General features: G+C 44.5%; 3 protein-coding genes and 1 non-coding gene across 7 annotated transcripts; 2 read left to right on the top strand and 2 right to left on the bottom strand.

Annotated features, from left to right (window-relative positions):
* Window positions 1-77: 77 nt before the first annotated feature.
* Window positions 78-14,515, top strand: LOC108569722 (probable E3 ubiquitin-protein ligase HERC1). 3 transcript variants are annotated; one of them, XM_017931383.1, is made up of 18 exons: window positions 78-164; window positions 345-1,931; window positions 2,001-2,347; window positions 2,410-2,990; window positions 3,049-3,809; window positions 3,930-4,637; window positions 4,689-5,910; window positions 5,967-6,952; window positions 7,013-7,927; window positions 7,986-8,329; window positions 8,387-8,605; window positions 8,665-8,794; window positions 8,856-8,957; window positions 9,020-10,489; window positions 10,551-13,094; window positions 13,154-13,453; window positions 13,507-14,141; window positions 14,195-14,515. In XM_017931383.1, the coding sequence occupies exons 2-18, from the start codon at window positions 464-466 to the stop codon at window positions 14,396-14,398; spliced, it is 12,936 nt and encodes a 4,311-aa protein (XP_017786872.1). In that variant the 5' UTR covers window positions 78-164; window positions 345-463; the 3' UTR covers window positions 14,399-14,515. The 3 variants fall into 3 exon arrangements, with proteins under 3 accessions (XP_017786872.1, XP_017786874.1, XP_017786873.1); XM_017931385.1 differs by having other exon boundaries at window positions 7,989-8,329; XM_017931384.1 differs by lacking the exon at window positions 78-164 and adding an exon at window positions 171-266.
* Window positions 14,516-14,573: 58 nt separating this feature from the next.
* Window positions 14,574-16,511, bottom strand: LOC108569723 (alpha-tocopherol transfer protein-like). 2 transcript variants are annotated; one of them, XM_017931387.1, is made up of 6 exons: window positions 15,954-16,511; window positions 15,779-15,901; window positions 15,565-15,724; window positions 15,254-15,509; window positions 15,082-15,192; window positions 14,574-14,859 (listed from the first exon to the last, which is right to left on the bottom strand). In XM_017931387.1, the coding sequence occupies exons 2-6, from the start codon at window positions 15,861-15,863 to the stop codon at window positions 14,596-14,598; spliced, it is 876 nt and encodes a 291-aa protein (XP_017786876.1). In that variant the 5' UTR covers window positions 15,864-15,901; window positions 15,954-16,511; the 3' UTR covers window positions 14,574-14,595. The 2 variants fall into 2 exon arrangements, with proteins under 2 accessions (XP_017786876.1, XP_017786875.1); XM_017931386.1 differs by having other exon boundaries at window positions 15,565-15,901.
* On the bottom strand, window positions 14,913-14,984 carry Trnaq-uug. The gene has a single exon. It is a non-coding gene; the product is annotated as a tRNA-Gln (tRNA).
* A 1,691-nt stretch (window positions 16,512-18,202) lies between the features above and the next one.
* On the top strand, window positions 18,203-19,635 carry LOC108569715 (methylmalonic aciduria and homocystinuria type D homolog, mitochondrial-like). Its single transcript, XM_017931375.1, has 5 exons — window positions 18,203-18,551; window positions 18,649-18,803; window positions 18,855-19,040; window positions 19,109-19,331; window positions 19,390-19,635. Exons 1-5 carry the CDS (start codon window positions 18,413-18,415, stop codon window positions 19,452-19,454), a joined length of 768 nt encoding a protein of 255 aa, XP_017786864.1. The 5' UTR covers window positions 18,203-18,412; the 3' UTR covers window positions 19,455-19,635.
* The last annotated feature ends 757 nt before the right edge of the window (window positions 19,636-20,392 follow it).

Genomic DNA, 20,392 nt, shown 5'->3' on the forward strand with positions numbered 1-20,392 from the left:
AACATCCATTGAAAGACAAGACATTTTGGAAGCACTGGTTTACGTCCTGTTATCAGCCATTTAAATGTGACATTTCATCGATTTTGTGTTTTTGTTGCAATTGGAACTGCGCAAGTTTCCTTTAAAATATATCATATGCAATGGTGCAATATTGCTAATCTGAGGTAAACAAGCGTAATTTTCGTGTAATTATTAGGATTCACGTAGTTGTGTGCGTGCAGGAACAATGTTGTATATTGCCTAACAACCTAAAAAAAGCAGTGAACGTAAATATAATCAATCCTGACAATACAGATCACGTCAAAGTAAAACAAAATTTACGTGTGTTCTTTTTTTTTTTTTAGGATTTCCGTCTGTGTTTGCGCGTGGGATAAGGGTGGAGTTTGCGTGGAGTCGTTGAAATTATCATCTGGCTATTATTCAATCGGTGATGATGGGTTTGTTCAGTTAAAATTTGTTGAGAATGGAGGGTTCAATGAATTTGGACGATGGATTGGAATGGGCTGCTCACACCAACAACACTTGGTCAACCAAGGATCTGGACAGCCTAGCCTTGAGGGATGTTGTGCAGACACTGTACGAGAGCTTGCTGGCAAACAAGGAGATCAAACCATTGCCAGAGCAAGTGTCCACGTACAATGACATCCACATCCTACCGGACTTCCAATATGATTTACCACCATCGTCCGAGTTGGAGCAGTACGTGAACTCGATGCTGACCAGCCAATTTGATTTAGCTAAGAATGTGTGTTCATCCACACCGTTTGCCATCATCCTGAAGCAAAGACTGATCATTCTGAAGAGAATTTACCATGCGTTAATTGCAAAATATAATGACAAGGAAATGCAGACCAGCTACATAACATTAGAATCTTCACATAATGTTAGATCTGACTCGGATCCCTTGAATGGATCACAAGCGTTGCTGGAGATTGGAGTGCATTCAGGTTTAACATTTCTCTTTGCCTTGCTGAAGCAGAACTGGTTGGACAGTTCCACACTTGGCAAGACGCCCTTGTGCAATCCAGTCCTGCAGACAGCTAATGATATTATAGACTGTTTTCCACCGCTCTCATTATCAAATGATAATCAGTTAACTGATTTGGGTGTCAGTTGTTTGGGAAAGGTCTCACAATTTCTCAAGGAAGTTGTGCTTGACACTGTAGAAGCTGATTATAATGGGAAAGCTTTGGCATCAGAGCTGCTTCTAAGTATATCACTGCAGAGAGGCTCACTGAGATTCATGCTGGACTGGATTGCAATGGGTTTTGATGCCTCTGCAAATGGTTACAATGTGTTGAGCAGCAAGTTCAATATTTCGCTGCTAAAATTGGATAAGGATAAGAAGATAAAGGCAGATGAAAGTGTTGTAGTTGGATTATATGAGAGTGGTTATAAGATGATTGAGGATCTAGTGGAGTTGGCCACAGATTACAGTGAATGCTGCGCTACAAATAAGACTAGGGCGCAATTGGAGGAAGAGAATGTTTCTGACTGTTATGTCTGGGGAAGCAACTCTACGTATCAGCTAGCTGAGCATCAGGAGCACCACGAGAGGATAACCACACCAATAAAGTCAAGTGTATTTAAGGATGTGCAGCAGGTAGAAGCTGGTCAGTATTGCACTTTTATTATCCACAAGGATGGCAAAGTCAGCGCTTGCGGGAAAGGGAGTTACGGTAGATTGGGTCTGGGCGGTTCGACCAATCAAAATATGCCGAAACGTTTGAATCTGATTAGCGTTATTAAGAAGTTGTCCAGCTCGAAAGGTAGCGACGGGCATACCTTGGCTCTGTCTGAAGACGGTCTGGTGTATAGCTGGGGCGACGGGGACTACGGTAAACTTGGCCATGGATCTTCCTCTACGCACAAAGAGCCTAAACTGATCACGGGTCCCTTTCAAGATAAAGTAATCAAAACTATAAACGCGGGTAATGTGTTTTTTTTAATGCATTTTTATTCAACTAATTATTCTAAAAGTTATGTTTTGTTTATGATAGGATATAGACATAGTGCTGCCATCACCGACGATGGATTCCTGTACACTTGGGGTGAAGGAGATCACGGGAGATTGGGTCATGGAGATACGGATGGTCGTGATATTCCAACCCTTGTTAAAGACTTGTCAGATCTTGGGTCCGTGGCCTGCGGATCCGCGCACACTTTGGTCGTCTCCAATGATGGTAAAACGGTGTGGTCGTTCGGTATGGGAGATGGCGGTCGCCTGGGCCATGGGGTTACGTTGAAAGTAATGAAACCGAAAGTGATCGATGCCTTCGATGGTATGATCATCAGCAAGGTCTGCGCCGGAGCTTTATTTTCCATAGCATTAACTATCAATGGAGACGTGAGTAACACCTTTGGAGATAGCCAACTTGTTGCGTTTCTTAATTCTGGTTCTACTCTCAGTTGTATAGTTGGGGAAATGGGCCGGCTCTAGGTCTGGGAACGACAGACATCATGTTCTTGACGCCCACCCTCATTCTGGATCTGTGCTCCTACAAAATAATAGACGTGGCGGCCGGAGACAGCCACTGTCTTGCATTGACCGATAAATACGAGCTGTTCTCCTGGGGCGTGAACGCGTTGGGACAGTGCGGCAATGGGAACATGAACAGTCCCATCACTAAGCCGCAGAAGATCGCCTCCTTGGTAGGTTGCCCGATCCGACAGATCAGCGCCGGAACTTCGCATTCGATCGCTTGGACGACCATCCCGTTGGAAACGCCGCAGGTCGCAAAGCACAAACCGTTCTGCATTGATATTCACGAGAGAACGTTCGAGCTTCTAAATGAGTTTCTGCAAAAGTACACCGGTGCATTCTTCTGCGATTTTCCACCGCCACCCTTCAAAAATCAGGAGGAACACCATAGATTCGTACTGCTCTGCTTGAAGCTGTTCCACACGCATCTGAACTTTTGCATGAAGTGCAACATCGACAAATCCGTTTTGGGAAATAGCGCCGGCAGCCTTCGTAACATTCTATTCCGGTAAAAACTTATAATAAGTAAGTACTCATTTTTCAATACTAATTTCGTTGGGTCCAAGTTTGATTGATACGGTCACGCCACCGGAGATAGACTCCAAGGTACGGGATGTCCTCTACATCGGAGCGACACTTCTTCTGCCGAACTTGAAGGAGCGCATCGAACTGATCAACGAACTGTTGCCGCACGGCGATCAACTTTCGAAAGGACAGCAGATGCTCCTGAAGATCGTCCTGTACAGTTTGGAGGAGTCGCCGCAGATTGCCGCACTCCTGGGATACAGCTTTGCCACAGAAAAATTCGAACAGGACGAGCTGTATTTAACTGAGATCCTGATGAAAACATTGCTGACCACTTTCAAGAAGCACACGGACGATGTGCTGCAGAGCGTCGCGGAGCACGTGAAATCTGACTCGAAGGGCAAATGGTCGGCGCCGCAGAATCAGCGGATCATCCACTTGAGGAAGTTGCTGTCCACGTTGCAGAATCATCTGCTAGCCGATAGCGTGCTCTGCAAATCGTCCAACTTCTATATACTGAGCAATCATTTGATTAATCTCTTCCCGTTAGCCGCTGAGGTTCTGATGAACGCCGCAACTCTCATCGAGAACTATACAAGTAGCTTCGACATGCTGTACAATGTGCTGCTCGACTCTGTCGCTGGTTCGATCTTGCTTAAGGTGCTCAACTCGCTGCTGCTGTTGCCCAGTCATTACATCAAGGATATGCTTCCACGACTGTTGGAACTACTGGATGCGTTGGACAGATTTAATCGACTGCTACCAATCGACGTGCAGAACGACATTGATTTCATGGCTTCGGGTGAGTAGGAATATTTTTTTTCTCATCTTACTCTATTTAAATTCTATATTGTTTCCAATCACATTCATATTCAGAATATTATTATTATCCAATTCCCATGTATATGAACTTTATTTTCAGGTTCAACGACACCGACATTAACGCAACTCACCGATCAGGCATGGGTGTGGCTTGCAGATTTAGAAAAGACATGTTCACTTCTGATTGGTCACTGTATAAGGGGTACTCTTGTCGGGGAGGCTCCAGTCAAACTGGATATATTGACGAGCAAGTGGCTCATGAATCCCATATTCTCGAACGGACTGAGCGACGACAACATAGATCTGAAGTCTGTGCAGGCGATTGTCTATGGATTGATGATGAATCGTGCCGATGAAATGTTTTCAGTGAACTTCCCGCTGAAGCAGTACAAGTTATGCCAGGCGGCGTTGAATCTGCCCACGCAATACGATGAGGCCTGCTCGAACCAGCATAATTTGGAGCACAACAATGATAACGATTTCTATTGTTCGATGATCGAAGCCGCTGGAATTGAGCCGTGGTTTGATGAAGAGGACGCCAATTCCAAGTTTCTTGATACAGTTGTCAGATGTTTCCTGTTTACCTGTTTGCATCATTGCGGACTCTCCGATAGATCTACGAAAGACGAGTCCGTGCAGGAAGTCTACAAGTTCGCCTTGAGCTTAAGGCAGCATATAATAAATGCCATATGTTTGTACGAGAAGGTCGAGAGCTCGGACGAGCAGCAGCAGGCCGAAAATGTGAAGTTCTTTATTTACTATCGTGAACTCTTGAATAGATGCCTCTACATATTGCTATCTGTTAAAGGTATTATCAATAAACGTACTATTTAACTAACTGACATGTACTTGATTTTAGCTTTGGATACGAGTAAAAGTGAACCTGTGAGCTCCGACGAGGAGATCCTCGAAATGCACTACATAGATTCGTATAAGAGTTCCGAAAAGCACGGCGACGTATATTTATCGAAGATCTGTGGGTACCTGCTGAACTTTGTATGCAACGATTCCAGAGACAAGCAGAATTGGACTAAGAAGAACATGGAAATATGGAGCGCGCAGCTGGTAGAGTTGGACGAGGCTCTGAGGAGGCACAAAACTCGAGCGGATGATCGCCTGAAAAGTTTTGAGCAAATCCATCAGCTTATGCAAAAGTCGTTCGCTGATTCTAACGTGACGATGCGTAATCGCGTTCACCAGCAACTGTTGGCCGGATGCTTTGGTCTGTGCAGCATCGGAAACCACAAGAACCTAAACCATTACCTGGAGGATATATACGCGGCGCCGTTCAGAGTACAAGAGAAGATTTTGAAAACAGTTCACAGCATTTACAAGCTGCTTATTACATCTCTAGAAAAGTACTCGGATAACGTGCCCAACAAGCACGTACAGCTGCTGACGGTGTTTGCGCTCAGCACCAAGTTTCAACCGAAAGATCTGATGCACGTCATCAAATGTGGCCTTCTGGGGATCTTGATCAAGATGTTCAATTACTTATCCGTACCGAGTCAGATAGTGAGCAAATCGCAGATGCTGAACGTATCTGCCTTACGTCTGTCGCATATCCTGGCCATGTCATGTTCCATTTACTGCAAGCGATTGGACACAGCCACCGTGGACACCCTCATCGATAAGTTGCTCATGCAGTTCAAGAACATAATCCAGTGGAAACCGAATTTGAACGAGTGCAACAGTCACGAGGTGTACGCGTGGAACAAGGAGAGTTACGATCGTATTCTTGGAGATTTCCTGGTCTTCCTACGAACCATTTCAATGAACAAAACGTTGCAAAGGAGTTTCTCGAAGCGATCGTGGATAGATTCTCTGTTCTGGGTCCTGCAGAATAGTGAAGACGACGTCGATCTGAAACTGAATCTGTACAGTTTGCGGCCGAAACTTTTGGCGCTGCAGATTTTGCAGGCGATCCTTCCGGGAATGCATGTCAAGAAGGAGTCGGATTTTACCGAACGCAAACGCGTCGTTGACCAATTATTCGATCAGCTCTCCTATGAAATGTGGGGAACGCTCAAAAATTTGGAGATCGACAGTGGTTTGAAGGAAACAGACGCTGGCGAAGTGTTGTAAGTTGCGCTTTATCGATTTGTATTCTGATTCACTAACGGCTAGTTTATTGCAGCATAAAGGAGAATCAGCAGGAAGATAATGTTGTGATCGAAGACTTTGGGTTCGATCCGGAGAAATGCAGCAATTGCTACATCGAGTCTAATTTGACTCTTGTGCATGGTCTGGATGGACGCGGCTACGGGTTAGGTTTGAGCGCTATGAAGACTGGTTGTTACCAATGGAGGATACTCATCATCAAGGAAAATAAGGGAAACGAAGGAACGTGCATCGGTGTAGCCCGATACCCGATTAACGACAGCCGCCACCGTAACTCGCAAGACATGTGGCTGTACAGGGCGTACAGTGGCAGTCTCTATCACAACGGCGAATGCGATCTGACTTTGGAGAGTTACACTCAGGGTGATTACATTACCGTCGTTCTGGATATGGACGGGAAAACGCTTAGCTTCGGAAAGAACGGAGAAGAACCCCGATTGGCGTTTGAGAACATCGACGCAATCGAGCTTTACCCGTGCGTCATGTTCTACAGTACGAATCCCGGCGAGAAGGTGAAAATAACCGACATGCAAGTGAACGGTCACCAAAGGGCGTATCTGACAGGCGAACCCAAATTAGCCCCAATGCAGATGGTACTCACAGAATCGATAATAACCGTTATAAGGAAACTGCACAACAGCAACGCTTGGACGGCACTAATTAACGAAGAAATATTGGACAGATTGCGAGACATTGCTGCACTCTTTCCGCCCAGAAAATCTCAAGACGAGACATATTTCTCGTCTCTGAAGTTGGACATCCTCTGCGCCAGGGTGTGGCCTTCGCTTGCCGTGATGGGCGGTGTCGATAGAGGTTTGCGTATGGGTGGAATGTGCAGGTTGAAGTCGACCGGAAAGCGCGGTATTGTCTTGGGTGTGGTCAAAAAGGGTGCTGTCCCTATAAAAGTCCAATGGGAACCGGACGGGGAAATAAGCGACGTCAACATAGTTTCCTCTCTGGATTTCATAGATGCTCCACCCTTCAACATGAATAAATTTAACGGTATAATTCCAATTGTATTCCCGTTGTAATACCATAGTTTAATTTGCCTTTTTATTTTAGGACTTACGGATACCATGATTCGCCAGATAATACGTTTAAGCGGAATCACGGAAGAGATCGAATTACCCAAAGCGCACCTATCAAAACGGGAAAGAGAAATTCTGACCTCCGTCGATTCAGAAGACAGAAAGTCTTGGAACGCGAGGCGCTCCAATTCCGATTCAGAAGTACTGAACGATTCGAACTTGGAGGCGAGCAACGCCAGGACCATGGAATCTCTGACAAATATGATGGTTTCTAGCATCATGGGCGAGGTGAAGCGACTGAACAGCGAGAAAATGCCGTCCTCACAAAGCGATACGACGCTGGAGGACCTGGAGGTGAAGCGGTACAGCGAGGCGAGGAAGCAGGAAGCGAAGGTGTTGCAGGATCGACTGCTGGATGTAGAAATCAATGTTCTAAGATTGACGTCGCTACAGTTCGCATCTCTCAAATGCATATTCGAATTACTCACGTCGGGCAAGTACTCTGAGCTGTTCATGATCAACGATAATCTGCGACTGCAAAACAACGAATCTAAGGAGAATCGTAGACTGAGGGAAGCCATCCGGGAGGTGATGAATGCAGTCGTGGAGAAGAGCGTTGAGCAGTGCAGATTGAAGAACATCGTCAGCGTGGTAGAATTGGAACGGGCTCAGAGTATGCTCTACTCGAACCACGTGAAGTGCAGAATCCACGGGATCTATAAAAATTGGAACGGCGATCGTTATGCTGGGACCGAAACTTCCAAGAACAAACGGAAGGCGGATACTTTTGGAGCGTATCCACCGACTTTTCCCACCTGCACTAGGGGCACCTCTTCCTTGGCATTCAGACCCGTTCGGTATCCTCCGTCGCATTCGCCTTCGAGACTGCAGTTGACCATATCAAGTATATCTCCGAGGCCCTTCTATTCTGAATCGACCACAATTCAAGGTAAGCTTTCAGTTTGAATAATATTAGTATTGCGAGAAAATTAATTGGTTTATCACAGCAGATCTTCCCCCGTCCTTTTTGCCAAACGCATCTGCGAATTCTATAATTTTCGAGAATACTGATTTGGATGATGATATCAGAATGATGCGGACCACGTCGAACACGTCGCCGTTGCATGTTCCGGATATAGCCGAACCGCTTCTGGAGATGGGTTTCCCATTAAGACTTATAATGAAGGCAATCGCGGATACGCGTTGCCCTCACGAGCTGAACGCGCACACCGTCAACTTGCTAGCTACCTGGATGCTCAAGCATCCTTCCGTCGACGACGATGGTGCCCAGGGCAGAGGACATTCCACTGACGAAGCGGCCAGATGTTCGTCCCGGGGCAGCACGAGAAACGTAAGGGGCGAACTCTATCGGTACTTTGAATACATTCTCAAACGTTGACATTTGCAGCGGCAGGATGAGCCTGGAAGCACTTCAGAAACCGACGTCGTTTATCGAAGGGGAATCATGGGATGGCGCCGTCGTATATCTTCAGATTTAAGGTACTCCAATTTGGATAGGCGCGAGAGGTGGCACGTCCGCGGTGAAGCCCATCCTCTTATAAGAAACACGTCTCCGGTTCTCGACGATTTTGATTTCAATTTATCCCCTCCGACCGATCTATACGTGGTAATATTCTCGTGTTCCCGTGTTCAACGTCAAATGTATCTTATTGTGAATTCTTCCAGAGGACGGATTCGTGCAGCTGTCCTTTTTGCGCAAAATTAAGCAACGGCAGTCCGAACAAGCCCGGTACATCATCTACGAAGAGTTTCTTCAATCAGGATGATCAAGCATCACCGGATGCTGAAGTTGCAGGTAATCAATTACTTTATTTGTTTTCTCTTTTATTAATTATTTCAACGCTAATATTATTTAGGTGCGAAATGGATTGAGTATGAAGAGCTACGGAAGGACAGCGAAAAGATGGAATTGTACAATCTACATTGTTTGGCGCCGGACATAATATATAAAGATACAGGTGAGATGAAGTACATACACTGAAATAAATAAATTACAATCATTAATTTATTGTTTTTTTAGAATCAAGTGAATCGGACGTAGAATCGATTGATTTTTCATTTTTGCTGGACAACGATGCCATAACTGCGGTAAAGTCATCGCTGCGATTAAGCGAATCATATTTTCAAGCAAAACCGATTGATTTCTCCGAGGCGGATCCATTGGGCACGAACACCGTCCCCTCGGTGGACATCAAATCGCACCGTCAGACGGACTACACTTTCAGAGATATGGGAGCACAGGCCTTCAAGCTGAAACTGCCCGGTGATCGGATCATTGCCTGCAAGTATTTAAGTAGGACCGTCCGGGTGCTGCTATGTCGCCGCATAGTGCTATGTGCTCTTTCCTTATTGTCGCGGAATGCCAGCACCATCAATCTGGTAGACAGTTTAGGAACGATTGGATTGTCGGATATCAGCAAGGTGGTGAAGCTTATGACACTAGCGTCTGAGAACCGAGTGGAGGTAGTAGACTTCCAGAATACCGGCGATAGCAGTGAGTGTGCGCTCTGGTTGAACAAGAGTCTGACTAAGCTGTCGCTTAATATCCCTGCTACTGACAACGGTTGTTTGCAAAACCTGAGCATCGCTATCGCAGCCTTGGCCAAGAACGACGCTAACTCGTCCAAGATGGTCTTGAACATGTGTACGAGAGATCTGCTAATGACGGCGCTGAAGGTGTCCAAGTGCGGCTTTGCTGTGACCCAGGCATTGGTCTCTATACTATCCTCGCATGGTGGCTGCTCTCTGCTCGACTACCCGAAGGAGGAAGCTTGCGCATCGGCGGTGATCCGCAATTGCGGAGCGCTCAACCTGATGAACGCTTTGTCGGCGTGCATTATCTCACAGATATCGAGCGAAACTAGGCAGTGGGCGACGCAGCAGCTCTTCAAGTGCATCTCGACTAGGTTCGAGCAGTATACCGGTTACGAGCAGGTCAACTACGCCGATCTCGGTGAATACCTACCCAAAGGAAAGGTGACGAAACTGGAGGGTCACGAGAACCGTATCTGTTGCATTGCCTACTGCAAGACCAAAGGACTGCTGGCCTCTGCAGGTTATGATGGTACCGTTCGTATCTGGTCTTTTGATAATTTTAATAGCCAGATGGATTCGGACAGATCCCAACAGTATCCCAACCGCGAGCAAACGCTCGTCTTCCATGAGTCCATGGACGTTTACGGTCTCGAACTCAGCAACAAGCCGATCACGAACCTATGTTGGTCACAGTATGGTAACTGCCTTGCCGCCTCCATGGGCAACATTGTCAACATTTGGAATGTAACCGGTACATCCGCCAACCAAGATGATCGAGATTGGTATATCGATGATCAGCATGTGCAAGTCACATGTATGACTTGGCCACAGTACAAGCCTGACAGCGACGTGGACTACATTTTGATTGGCAAAATTGACGGCACCGTTACTTTGCTAGCCATACAGAAGGATCAGAAGAATATCGTCAAGATCTTCAGCACCGATGAAACTAAAGGTATATTTTTCAATGCTCTTATAACTATAAATTGTTTCATTATTTGTTTACTTATTTTTAGTTGTGACGCAAGTCGATTGGTATTACGAGGATAAGGAATTTGCTATTGCGTATAATGATGGCACTGTGAAGATTGGAACCATTCACAGTAATCCGTCGACGCATAAAATGCACGAGCGTGAAGTGACCTGCTTGAAGTATGGACCTCAAGCTAAATTTCTAGCGACCGCCTCATCAGACATGACCTGCAAGATTTGGTCGTTCCGTGAAAATGCCCTGACATTGGTCCACATGCTGAGTATCAAGCAAATGCCCAGCTGCATCGATTGGATGCAAAATGAAAGTCCTTACGTGATCGCCGTTGGAACGACGCACGGCTGTGTCAACGCCTGGTTGCTTCCGGTGGATGGAAAGTTACCGAAATTGTTAATAAGCAAGCAGGGACATTTCTGCGAGTCAATTGCAAGCATCAGCGTAGACAGAAATGGTACATTCGTGGCCACATCGAGCGCAAAGGCTCCGAACGGCGTAGTGAACGTCTGGTCCTTGCCCGACGGCGTTCTGGTATATACGCTGAAGGGCGGCACCGATTTTAATGGACTGCAGTGGACATCCGAGAACAAACTCTGCGTAGCCTTCAATCGCTCAAAGGACGTACACATTTTTGACTACACCTGCAACGATTACTATGAGTGCAGATCTCTGTGCATGGCTCGAACACTTCTTCTAGAAAACGGCGTAAGAGACTTGCAGAATGCTACGTTTTTCAAATCCTTCGTCACCCAACTCCCCACGATGATTGCGGATCAGCATCAAGCGGAAAAACTGCAAGTGCAAACTGGATCACAGCTAATGCATAGCGTCTACTTGAAGAGCTTAAACTCTATTGCGCTGCTTCTAAATCTGAACCGCGTGATCTGCTACAATCCAACGCCAGCACGCGAACACATATTGAACACGTATTGGCTGGAGAACTATGCAAGAACGGTGCGCATTTCGGAATATTTGGTAACACGTTCGAAGCTCGTTAAGGAAGATGAAGATGATGCAGAAAGGGATGATGAGGTGTGGCGTGATGTGGATTGGAGCATTAAGCAGGACGAACAAATTATGCAATGGGTAACGCAAAGACCGCAGGATTGGCAGATCGGCGGAAAATGTATGACGTACCTGTGGGGATCAAACAGGAATGGACAATTAGCCGAGGTGAATGGTAAAACGTCCGTGCCGATACCGGTGCATTCGTTTAACATGGCGAAGAAGATCATCTGCGGAAATAACTGCACTTTCGTGATACTGGCCAATGGGTCGGTGCAGGCGTGTGGCGAAGGCAGCTACGGAAGGCTCGGTCAGGGCAACTCTGATGACCTCTACGCGTTGGGCATCATCTCCAGCCTGCAGGGATTCGTGATCACCGATCTGGCGACGTCGGTGGGTTCGGACGCTCACAGCTTGGCTTTGGCTGAGAGCGGAGAGGTGTTCTCCTGGGGCGATGGGGATTATGGTAAGCTCGGTCATGGAAACAGTGATCGACAGAGGAGGCCTCGACAGATCGAGGCACTGCAGAATGAGGAAATCATTCAAGTATCTTGCGGATTCAAGCACAGCGCTGTTGTGACTTCCGGTGGAAAGCTGTTCACCTTCGGAAATGGCGATTACGGAAGACTCGGTTTGGGCACTACGTCGAACAAGAAGACTCCGGAAAGAGTTAACTTTGCGCAGAACGTGAAGATCGGCCAGGTGTCTTGCGGATTGAATCACACCGCTTGCGTTTCGGTGGACCGCACGAGCGTATGGACGTTCGGTGAAGGAGATTTTGGCAAACTGGGCTTGGGTCACGCGAAGAGCAAGTCCGTGCCGCAGCTGGTGGAATCCATGTACGGTGTGGGCGTGAAGAAGGTCGGATGCGGTACGAACTTGACCATATTTTTGACGGAAGCCGGGAAGATCTTCGTGTGCGGAATAGATCGCATCCACTGGCAGGTGCAGACGTGCAAGAAGTCGATGTACAGACCACTGGAACTGACCAAACTGAGCGAGTACACTTTCGCGGACTTTGCGATCGGCACCGAACACGCCTTGTTCTTGACCACCTGCGATAAAGTCTTCGCATGGGGCATGAACGGCGACGATCAGCTGGGCATTCAGCAGGCCATCATCTGGGAGCCGGAGATCATACCGCAATTATCCAACAAGGGTATAAGACAAATATCGACGGGGAGATCGCACAGCGCCGCTTGGACGGCCACCCCCTTGCAACAACGCAAACCGGGCGCGCTCGGTTCTCTGACATTCGGTGTACCCGACGAGGTGCCCAGCCAATTCGAGCATCTGCGTGGAATTTCCATGGCCGCTATACAATCTCGACTGAAATTCCTCAATAACTTCTCCGACAAACTGTATGCCTGTTGGACCCTGATGCCACTCTGCGCTGAGCAGACCGACATGAACGTTGAACCGCTGAAGGCTTTGATTTCTCCGCAATTGAGACCGCTTTTTGCGTCCAGAGTTTACACGTTGCCCTTCGTTAGATGCATTGGTAAAACGATGGTTCAGGGCAAGAATTACGGACCGCAGATAACCGTAAAGAGAATCGCCAACAAAGGTAATGAAAACATCCCAAATCCTATACGCTATGTTTAATTATTTGCTTAAAATATTTAGGGCACAAATTCAAGCCAATCTTCATCCAAATCGCTAAGCAAGTCATCGACATTCGACCAAGCGAGTTACGTTTACCTTCGAGAGCGTGGAAGGTGAAGCTGATCGGGGAAGGCGCCGATGATGCTGGTGGTGTATTCGACGACACGATCACCGAGATGTGTCAGGAAATAACAAACGGAACGGTGCCGCTTCTCGTTCCCACACCGAACGCAGTGAACGATGAGGGCTTCAACCGCGACAAGTATCTGTTCAATCCGCAACTCACTTCGCAGCAGGACATCGTTTGGTTCAAGTTCTTAGGTAATTAATTGATTTAACGATCATCACAGTATGCTAACTTCATATTGCTTCAGGTATATTATTCGGAGTCGCTATTCGCACCAGGAAACCACTGGCTCTGCCTATAGCCCCGTTGATCTGGAAGCTAATAGTGGGTGATACGGTGAGCATTGATGATCTGGAGGAGACGGACAGCATGTACATGCAAAGTCTGCGGAGCATCAGGGACATTCATACGGAGGGCGTGACCGAAGAGAACTTCCACGAGGTGATCCCACTGGAGAACTTCGAGGGGAAGAGCTGCACCGGAAAGATGGTGCCGATCGTACCAGGGGGACGGAACGTTCCCTTGACATTCTCCAACCGTAAGCAGTATTACGAGCAGGTGGTGAAATTCAGATTGAAAGAGTTCGATCTGCAAGTGGCGGCTGTACGGGAAGGCATGTCGGGGATCATCCCGGTGCCGCTGCTCTCTCTGGTCACCGCCGAGTACATGGAGCAATTCGTGTGCGGCATGTCGCAAATCTCGATCCCATTGCTGAAGAAGGTTGTCAGGTACAGGGATCTAGATGAGCATCATCAGCTAGTTCAATGGCTGTGGAACATCCTCGAGAGCTTCAGCAATGCGGAACGCGTTCTCTTTATGCGTTTCGTTTCCGGCAGATCGAGGCTACCATCAAATCTGGCCGACCTCTCGCAGCGATTCCAGGTCGGAGTAATATGAAAATCAATCAGACAATCTTAATATGATGCTTTTTTCAGGTAATGAAGGTCGATCGCACTGTTAATGGTTTGCCGACGGCGCAGACTTGCTTCTTTCAATTGCGTCTTCCGCCGTACACGAGTCAGGAGGTGATGGCAGAGAAACTGCGTTACTCCATAAACAATTGCCGATCCATAGACATGGACAACTACATGTTGGCGCGGAACACGGAAATGGGACCCGGCTCCGACGAAGAGTTCTGAATCACATCCGGTTCATAGAATTTTTTTTACTTTTTCGGAATTAATATTGATTTTATATTTCAATCAAGTATTACAATTTACGATTACTTTAGTCCTATTATATATATATATAACAAATTAGTATCATGATAAATAATACATCATCATCACCGCGTGTATTGGAGGATGCATTTGATCGATTCGACCCAATCCAATCGTCAATCTATGGTCAGCACTCTGAAGGAGCCTTGCATACCGAAGAGGTTGCCGTCGCCGTTCTTGTTGCTCTGCGGCCGCAGTCTCTCGTCCACTTTCCACTTGCTCGGATCCATGTAGAAATCTCTGTTTTCGCAGACTCTCTGGCGCCATTCCTCCTTCAGCGACTTCATTGTCACCGGCAGACTGCCACCGAACTCCTCCGGAATCAGATCCCTCGGAATGTGATCGAAGAGCGTTGTCGAATTCGGCAAATGGAAATGCAACTGAAAGACAGACCATAATTTAAATGCAAATTTTAAAAAAAAAACAAATTATGAGGTTCCACCGAGATTTGAACTCGGATCGCTGGATTCAAAGTCCAGAGTGCTAACCATTACACCATGGAACCTGTTAGGATCCGGCGAAAGGCGGTCGCCGATTCTTCTCGGTGAGTCACCTTATGTGCATATGAATGCAAATCGAGGTAGATTTGGTTGCGTAATTACCAATTGGGATACTTCGGCCTTCATGAACGGTTTAACCAGGGCCAAACATTTATCGAAGAACGGAACGATGTTGAGGACGTGGATCTGCCGCAATCTGACCGGGTGCGCTTCCTGAGAATCGTGTAAAACATTACCATACCAATGCAATCATCCATCGTTTTGAAATGTTCACCTGCGTGAAGACCATGTACTTCTTCAGCAGCGGAAGAGTGATCTTGGTCATGTGACGCAGCGTGAGATGACCCATATCGAAGATGGGAATCTCCCCTTCGGAGTATTCGCGGTCCGAGTACATCCTCATGTCGGCGACCATGAAGAAAGCTTTCAGGGAATCGGCGAACAGGAACTTCTCCACGTCGCTGTCGGTCAACCGGTATATGAAGAGCTTGTACTTCTTATCGGTTAGCTTGGGTAGCGGGCAGAAATCGCTGGAAACGAAAACAGCGTTCAGAAGAAACACTTTTGTAAGAAATGCACAGTTACATGATGTCAAACATATTTTGTATCGCTCTGTCTTCGGGGTCGCGCTTATCGAAGATCTCTGGAGCTTGCGATCGCAGCGTGTAGTTCAGATCGAGCAGACTCTTGCACTTCTCCAGACTCATCTCCGAGCACTGGATGAATCTGGCGAGAACGCTCTCATCTGCAAATGCGAACGATGCGATTGAATGCGAAACGATCAAAAAATTAATCTTACCAATGTTCTGCGGTAAATGCGGTTGCTTCCTCAGCCATACCTGCATAGCCTTCACATACTCTGCGCACTGTTGGTCTTCCTTCATGTTGCGAGCCTTACGGGCGTTCCGAATCGATCTTCCTGCTATTATATAGTGGATGCAGGAAATGCGCAACAACTAGCTGTTTGTTCTTACCTCACGTCCGTGTATAATGCGATTTCTACACAAAGTGCAATGTTTGATTAGCGAGCCTCCTCGATGAGCACGATGCAGTGAAATTGGCGATCTCTTGTAAAACTCTGTCCCACTTGAGAAACAAAAAAGCAGCAGCAGAAGCAGGGAAAGAAAGAGGAGGAGGAGGAATTGTAAAAGAGAAGTTGCAAGCAATTACGGAACTTTCTATGCGACTCGGATGTCACGGAGACCCGCGAGATGAAACAAAAACAAGTTTGGGATGGTTACATATTCGAATTGCGCAACGATTCATTTGCGTTTCGCGATGTGAATCCACAATAATCACTTAATACAATATCGGCTTTGTTTACGGCCCGTTTTTCTCGCGTACACACACTAAATGCCGTAATTCTTGTTTTCTATTTGAAAAACACACATTCACTTTTAACAAATCTTCCCCACAAAATACATACTTTGGATACTTAATTGGCAATGAATATATTTTACAATTATAAACTGGAATATCCACTATTAATGTTTCTATTCAACAACAATAAATATAATAACTGTGTGTCATAATGATTTTTTCTTTTATTTATTATAATTATAAACACAATCCATTACAATAAACATCAATTTTTCAATAGTTATCTAAAAGTGTTCTTACAACAAGTTAAGAACAATTTCAGCAAATGTCTACGATTTTTAATATTTTCATGATAATTAATAATAATAAAATTAATTGTAAAACAACTATTGAGCGCCAATTACGATTATTTGCAGAATAATTGATTGTACATAGAAATTTGAAAATTTGAAAAAAATCTTGTATTTCGCATTTCCACTGTCAGGTGGACGAAGTTGATGCTAAATCGATCATGGAATTCTATCAATTAGCATGCATTTCCATATATACCTCTTTCTAAAAGGCATCAATTGCATTGATAACCAGTCGAATACATCTTAAGATGATTGGTTTCCATAGCAACCAGGTCGTTTCCATAGCAAATTAAAACATATTAAATAAACACGCATTTGTTTTTGCCTTACTCATACCTGACACATTTCAACGTAAACTTCGATCGAAAACTTAAATAGTTTAGAATGAAATAACATCGATAAACTTAAACGATTTACATTCTTTTGTAACAACGAATTTTCATCTAATTATTTTTGGAATTGGCTGGCATCAACAAACAGCGACAGAAGCATTTACGTCTAATCAATGTTACGCCCACTCAGCAAAACGAGCCAATAACAGGTAGATGTCAAATATGTAATAACAGAATGTTATTATAATTATAATAACATTCTGTTACAAAAAACATCAGCAATTTTTCAATAGTTCTCTAAAAGTGTTCTTACAACAAGTTAAGAACAATTTCACAAATTTCAGCAAATGTCTACGATTTTTAATATTTTAATGATAATTAATAATAATAAAATTAATTGTAAAACAACTATTGAGCGCCAATTACGATTATTTGCAGAATAATTGATTGTACATAGAAATTTGAAAATTTGAAAAGATCTTGTATTTCGCATTTCCACTGTCAGGTGGACGAAGTTGATGCTAAATCGATCATTAAATTCTATCAATTAGCATGCATTTCCGTATATACATCTTTCTAAAAGGCATCAATTGCATTGATAATCAGTTGAATACATCTTAAGATGATTGGTTTCCATAGCAACTAGGTCGTTTCCATAGCAAATTAAAACATATTAAATAAACACGCATTTGTTTTTGCCTTACTCATACCTGACACATTTCAACGTAAACTTCGATCGAAAACTTAAATAGTTTTGAATGAAATAACATCGATAAACTTAATTAATTTATCATCGCATTAATTAATTTATCACTTACGTCGCATTCTATTTGTAACAACGTTAGACATTTATGTTTTCTCACCATAAAAGGTACATGTCAAATATGTAATAACAGAATGTTATTATAATAACATTCTGTTACAATAAACATCAGAAATTTTTCAATAGTTCTCTAAAAGTGTTCTTACAACAAGTTAAGAACAATTTCACAAATTTCAGCAAATGTCCACGGTTTTTAATATTTTAATAACAATTAATAATAATAAAATGAATTGTAAAACATAGAAATTTGAATAAAATCTTGTATTTCGCATTTCCACTGTCAGGTGCCGCATGATGACGACAATTTAAATAATTCGTTAAACTAAATGCAACTGAATGTACACATGCGTTCGACGGGTAGCGGAAACAGCGAGAAAATTTGAAAATGTTTTGGGGAAAGTCATCAGGCAGCGCCGGTTGAAAATTAGTTTCTAAATGGTATTTTAATGGTTACGTAGAAGAATGAGAGCATAGCAACGCGGCAACAGTTAAGCAGCGATCGAGTGAGGAGAGAAGTTGAGCTGGTGAGCGGAGAGAGAGAGCGCGCGCCCACATTCGCGACCAATTCAAAAACAAACTTCCGATGATCAGCTGTTATTTTAGTGATGTCAATTCCGAGTCTAACAATTTTACGAAAGTTCCCAAGGAAATTCTCGGTGGAAATCTTTACAAGGAATTTCTCCAGACGAACGGTGAACACGGATGGATCCTTCAAGGTGGTAAAGTCGCGCCAGGTGCAGAAAGGTAACTTCCCAGACGATTCCTAACCTATTCATGATGCAACAACAACAATCATCCTATTTACATTTCTCTCATAATTATTACAATTTTTTTTTTCCAGATAATGTTACGACATTGGCTCAAAGGGATCCCAACATTGAAATACTGACTTCGAAGAATTTCCCATTCTTTCTGAGAGGAGACGTTGGGCCAGCCTGGTATGATGTACACACCACTGTTAGCGATGAGAAGGTTTTGCTCTTACCAGAGGACGAGGTGATCAATAAGTAATTGTACATTCTGTACGTAATGAGTTGATATTTGCAGAGAAGCGGAAATATCGCATGCCGCATCCAGGCCTGTCCGCAAGTGTTGAGGAAGACGGTGTACGACCTGTTTCCGCACAGGAATCTGAGCCAATCCGATCTGTCCGTCGTGACGATCAACATCAAGACGGACCTGAAACTGCTCAGGAAGAACAACGAAATGGAAACGGAGAAGCTGGCGCAAAGAGTAACGTCTCGGTCGAGCCTAAGAAGATTCAATCGTATTTCTAATCGCCCCTTGTACGTGCCCCACAGTTCGTCATGACCGCGAAGAATGTGTGCAGCAAGCTGCGGTCGTTGGGCTATTGGGCTGACTTCATAAATCCGTTCTCAGGGAGGCCGTACTTCTCCGTCACCGTTGGCAACGAGCTCTACAGCACCGACGAGAAGTTCCGCTGCATGGACTTTCAGATCTTCGAAATCGAAAAGTGCCTCATCATCTCCAACGAGGAGGACAAACCGAAAAAGTCTTTCATCGGTAAAGTGTCTCATCTGCGTCATTCTCAAATTGGCTATTAACTACATCTCTTTTGCAGGTAGTTTATTTACCAACGCTCCAGCTCATAAGGACCATCTGTCTTCAGTCGTTGAACAAGTCTAAATAATACTTCGTCTTGTTTTAACTAAATATATTCATAATTCTATAACCACTATAGAGGCGAAATCAAAGTGCTTTGCTCGGAAACGTTAAAATTTAGATTGTCTCATATTTTATTTGAATACAACAGGGGGAATGTTTTTTTTTTTTTGCAATTGGAATGTCGTGAAACGAAACTGTGAATCAATTGTTTAAATGATATAAAAAAAAAGTATATATAATATATAATAAATGGTAATATCAAATAGCAAATAAGAAATGTTCATTCAGTATTTTGGGGGCGGTAACATATTTGACATCTTCCTTTTATTGGCTCGTTTTGCTGAGTGGGCGTAACATTGATTAGACGTAAATGCTTCTGTTGCTGTTTGTTGTTGCCAGCCAATTCCAAAAATAATTAGATGAAAATGGTGAGAAAACTAAACTTTTTAACGTTTTTACAAAGGAATGTAAATTGTTTAAGTTTATCGATGTTGTTTCATTCTAAACTATTTAAGTTTTCGATCGAAGTTTACATGTTGACATGTGTCAGGTATGAGTAAGGCGAAAACAAATGCGTGTTTATTTAATATGTTTTAATTTGCTATGGAAACGACCTGGTTGCTATGGAAACAAATCATCTTAAGATGTATTCGACTGGTTATGAATGCAATTGATGCCGTTTAGAAAGATGTATATACGGAAACGCATGCTAATTGATAGAATTCAATGATCGATTTAGCATCAACTTCGTCGACGTTGAATTTTTATATAAAATGCGGCCGGTTTACGTGCATTGAAATTGAAGTGAGATCTGCTGCTGAGTTGTTTGCGAATGGAATGAAATTGTTTTTCATTAGGTAATTCGAAAAAAGAGCGCGCTTCTGGTGAGCGCGCATGCCCTTACGTTGACGCGTCCACGCTCTTTCCACCCGAGAGCTTTTATTGATATTCCCCTCTCG

The sequence above is a fragment of the Nicrophorus vespilloides genome, unplaced genomic scaffold, assembly GCF_001412225.1.
Source record: "Nicrophorus vespilloides isolate i.1.1-1 unplaced genomic scaffold, Nicve_v1.0, whole genome shotgun sequence".
NCBI lineage: Eukaryota > Metazoa > Arthropoda > Insecta > Coleoptera > Silphidae > Nicrophorus > Nicrophorus vespilloides.

Excerpts from the sequence above, each read along its gene's own strand:
- LOC108569722 (XM_017931383.1), top strand. The coding sequence starts at position 464 with ATGGAGGGTTCAATGAATTTGGACGATGGATTGGAATGGGCTGCTCAC. Across the intron at positions 6,953-7,012 it reads CAACATGAATAAATTTAACG|GACTTACGGATACCATGATT; the intron begins GTATAATTCCAA and ends TTTTTATTTTAG. Across the intron at positions 13,454-13,506 it reads CGTTTGGTTCAAGTTCTTAG|GTATATTATTCGGAGTCGCT; the intron begins GTAATTAATTGA and ends ATATTGCTTCAG.
- LOC108569723 (XM_017931386.1), bottom strand. The coding sequence starts at position 15,863 with ATGAAGGAAGACCAACAGTGCGCAGAGTATGTGAAGGCTATGCAGGTA. Across the intron at positions 15,510-15,564 it reads CAAAATATGTTTGACATCAT|CGATTTCTGCCCGCTACCCA; the intron begins GTAACTGTGCAT and ends TTTCGTTTCCAG. Across the intron at positions 14,860-15,081 it reads AGGCCGAAGTATCCCAATTG|TTGCATTTCCATTTGCCGAA; the intron begins GTAATTACGCAA and ends TCTGTCTTTCAG.
- LOC108569715 (XM_017931375.1), top strand. The coding sequence starts at position 18,413 with ATGTCAATTCCGAGTCTAACAATTTTACGAAAGTTCCCAAGGAAATTC. Across the intron at positions 19,041-19,108 it reads CGGAGAAGCTGGCGCAAAGA|TTCGTCATGACCGCGAAGAA; the intron begins GTAACGTCTCGG and ends CGTGCCCCACAG. Across the intron at positions 19,332-19,389 it reads ACCGAAAAAGTCTTTCATCG|GTAGTTTATTTACCAACGCT; the intron begins GTAAAGTGTCTC and ends TCTCTTTTGCAG.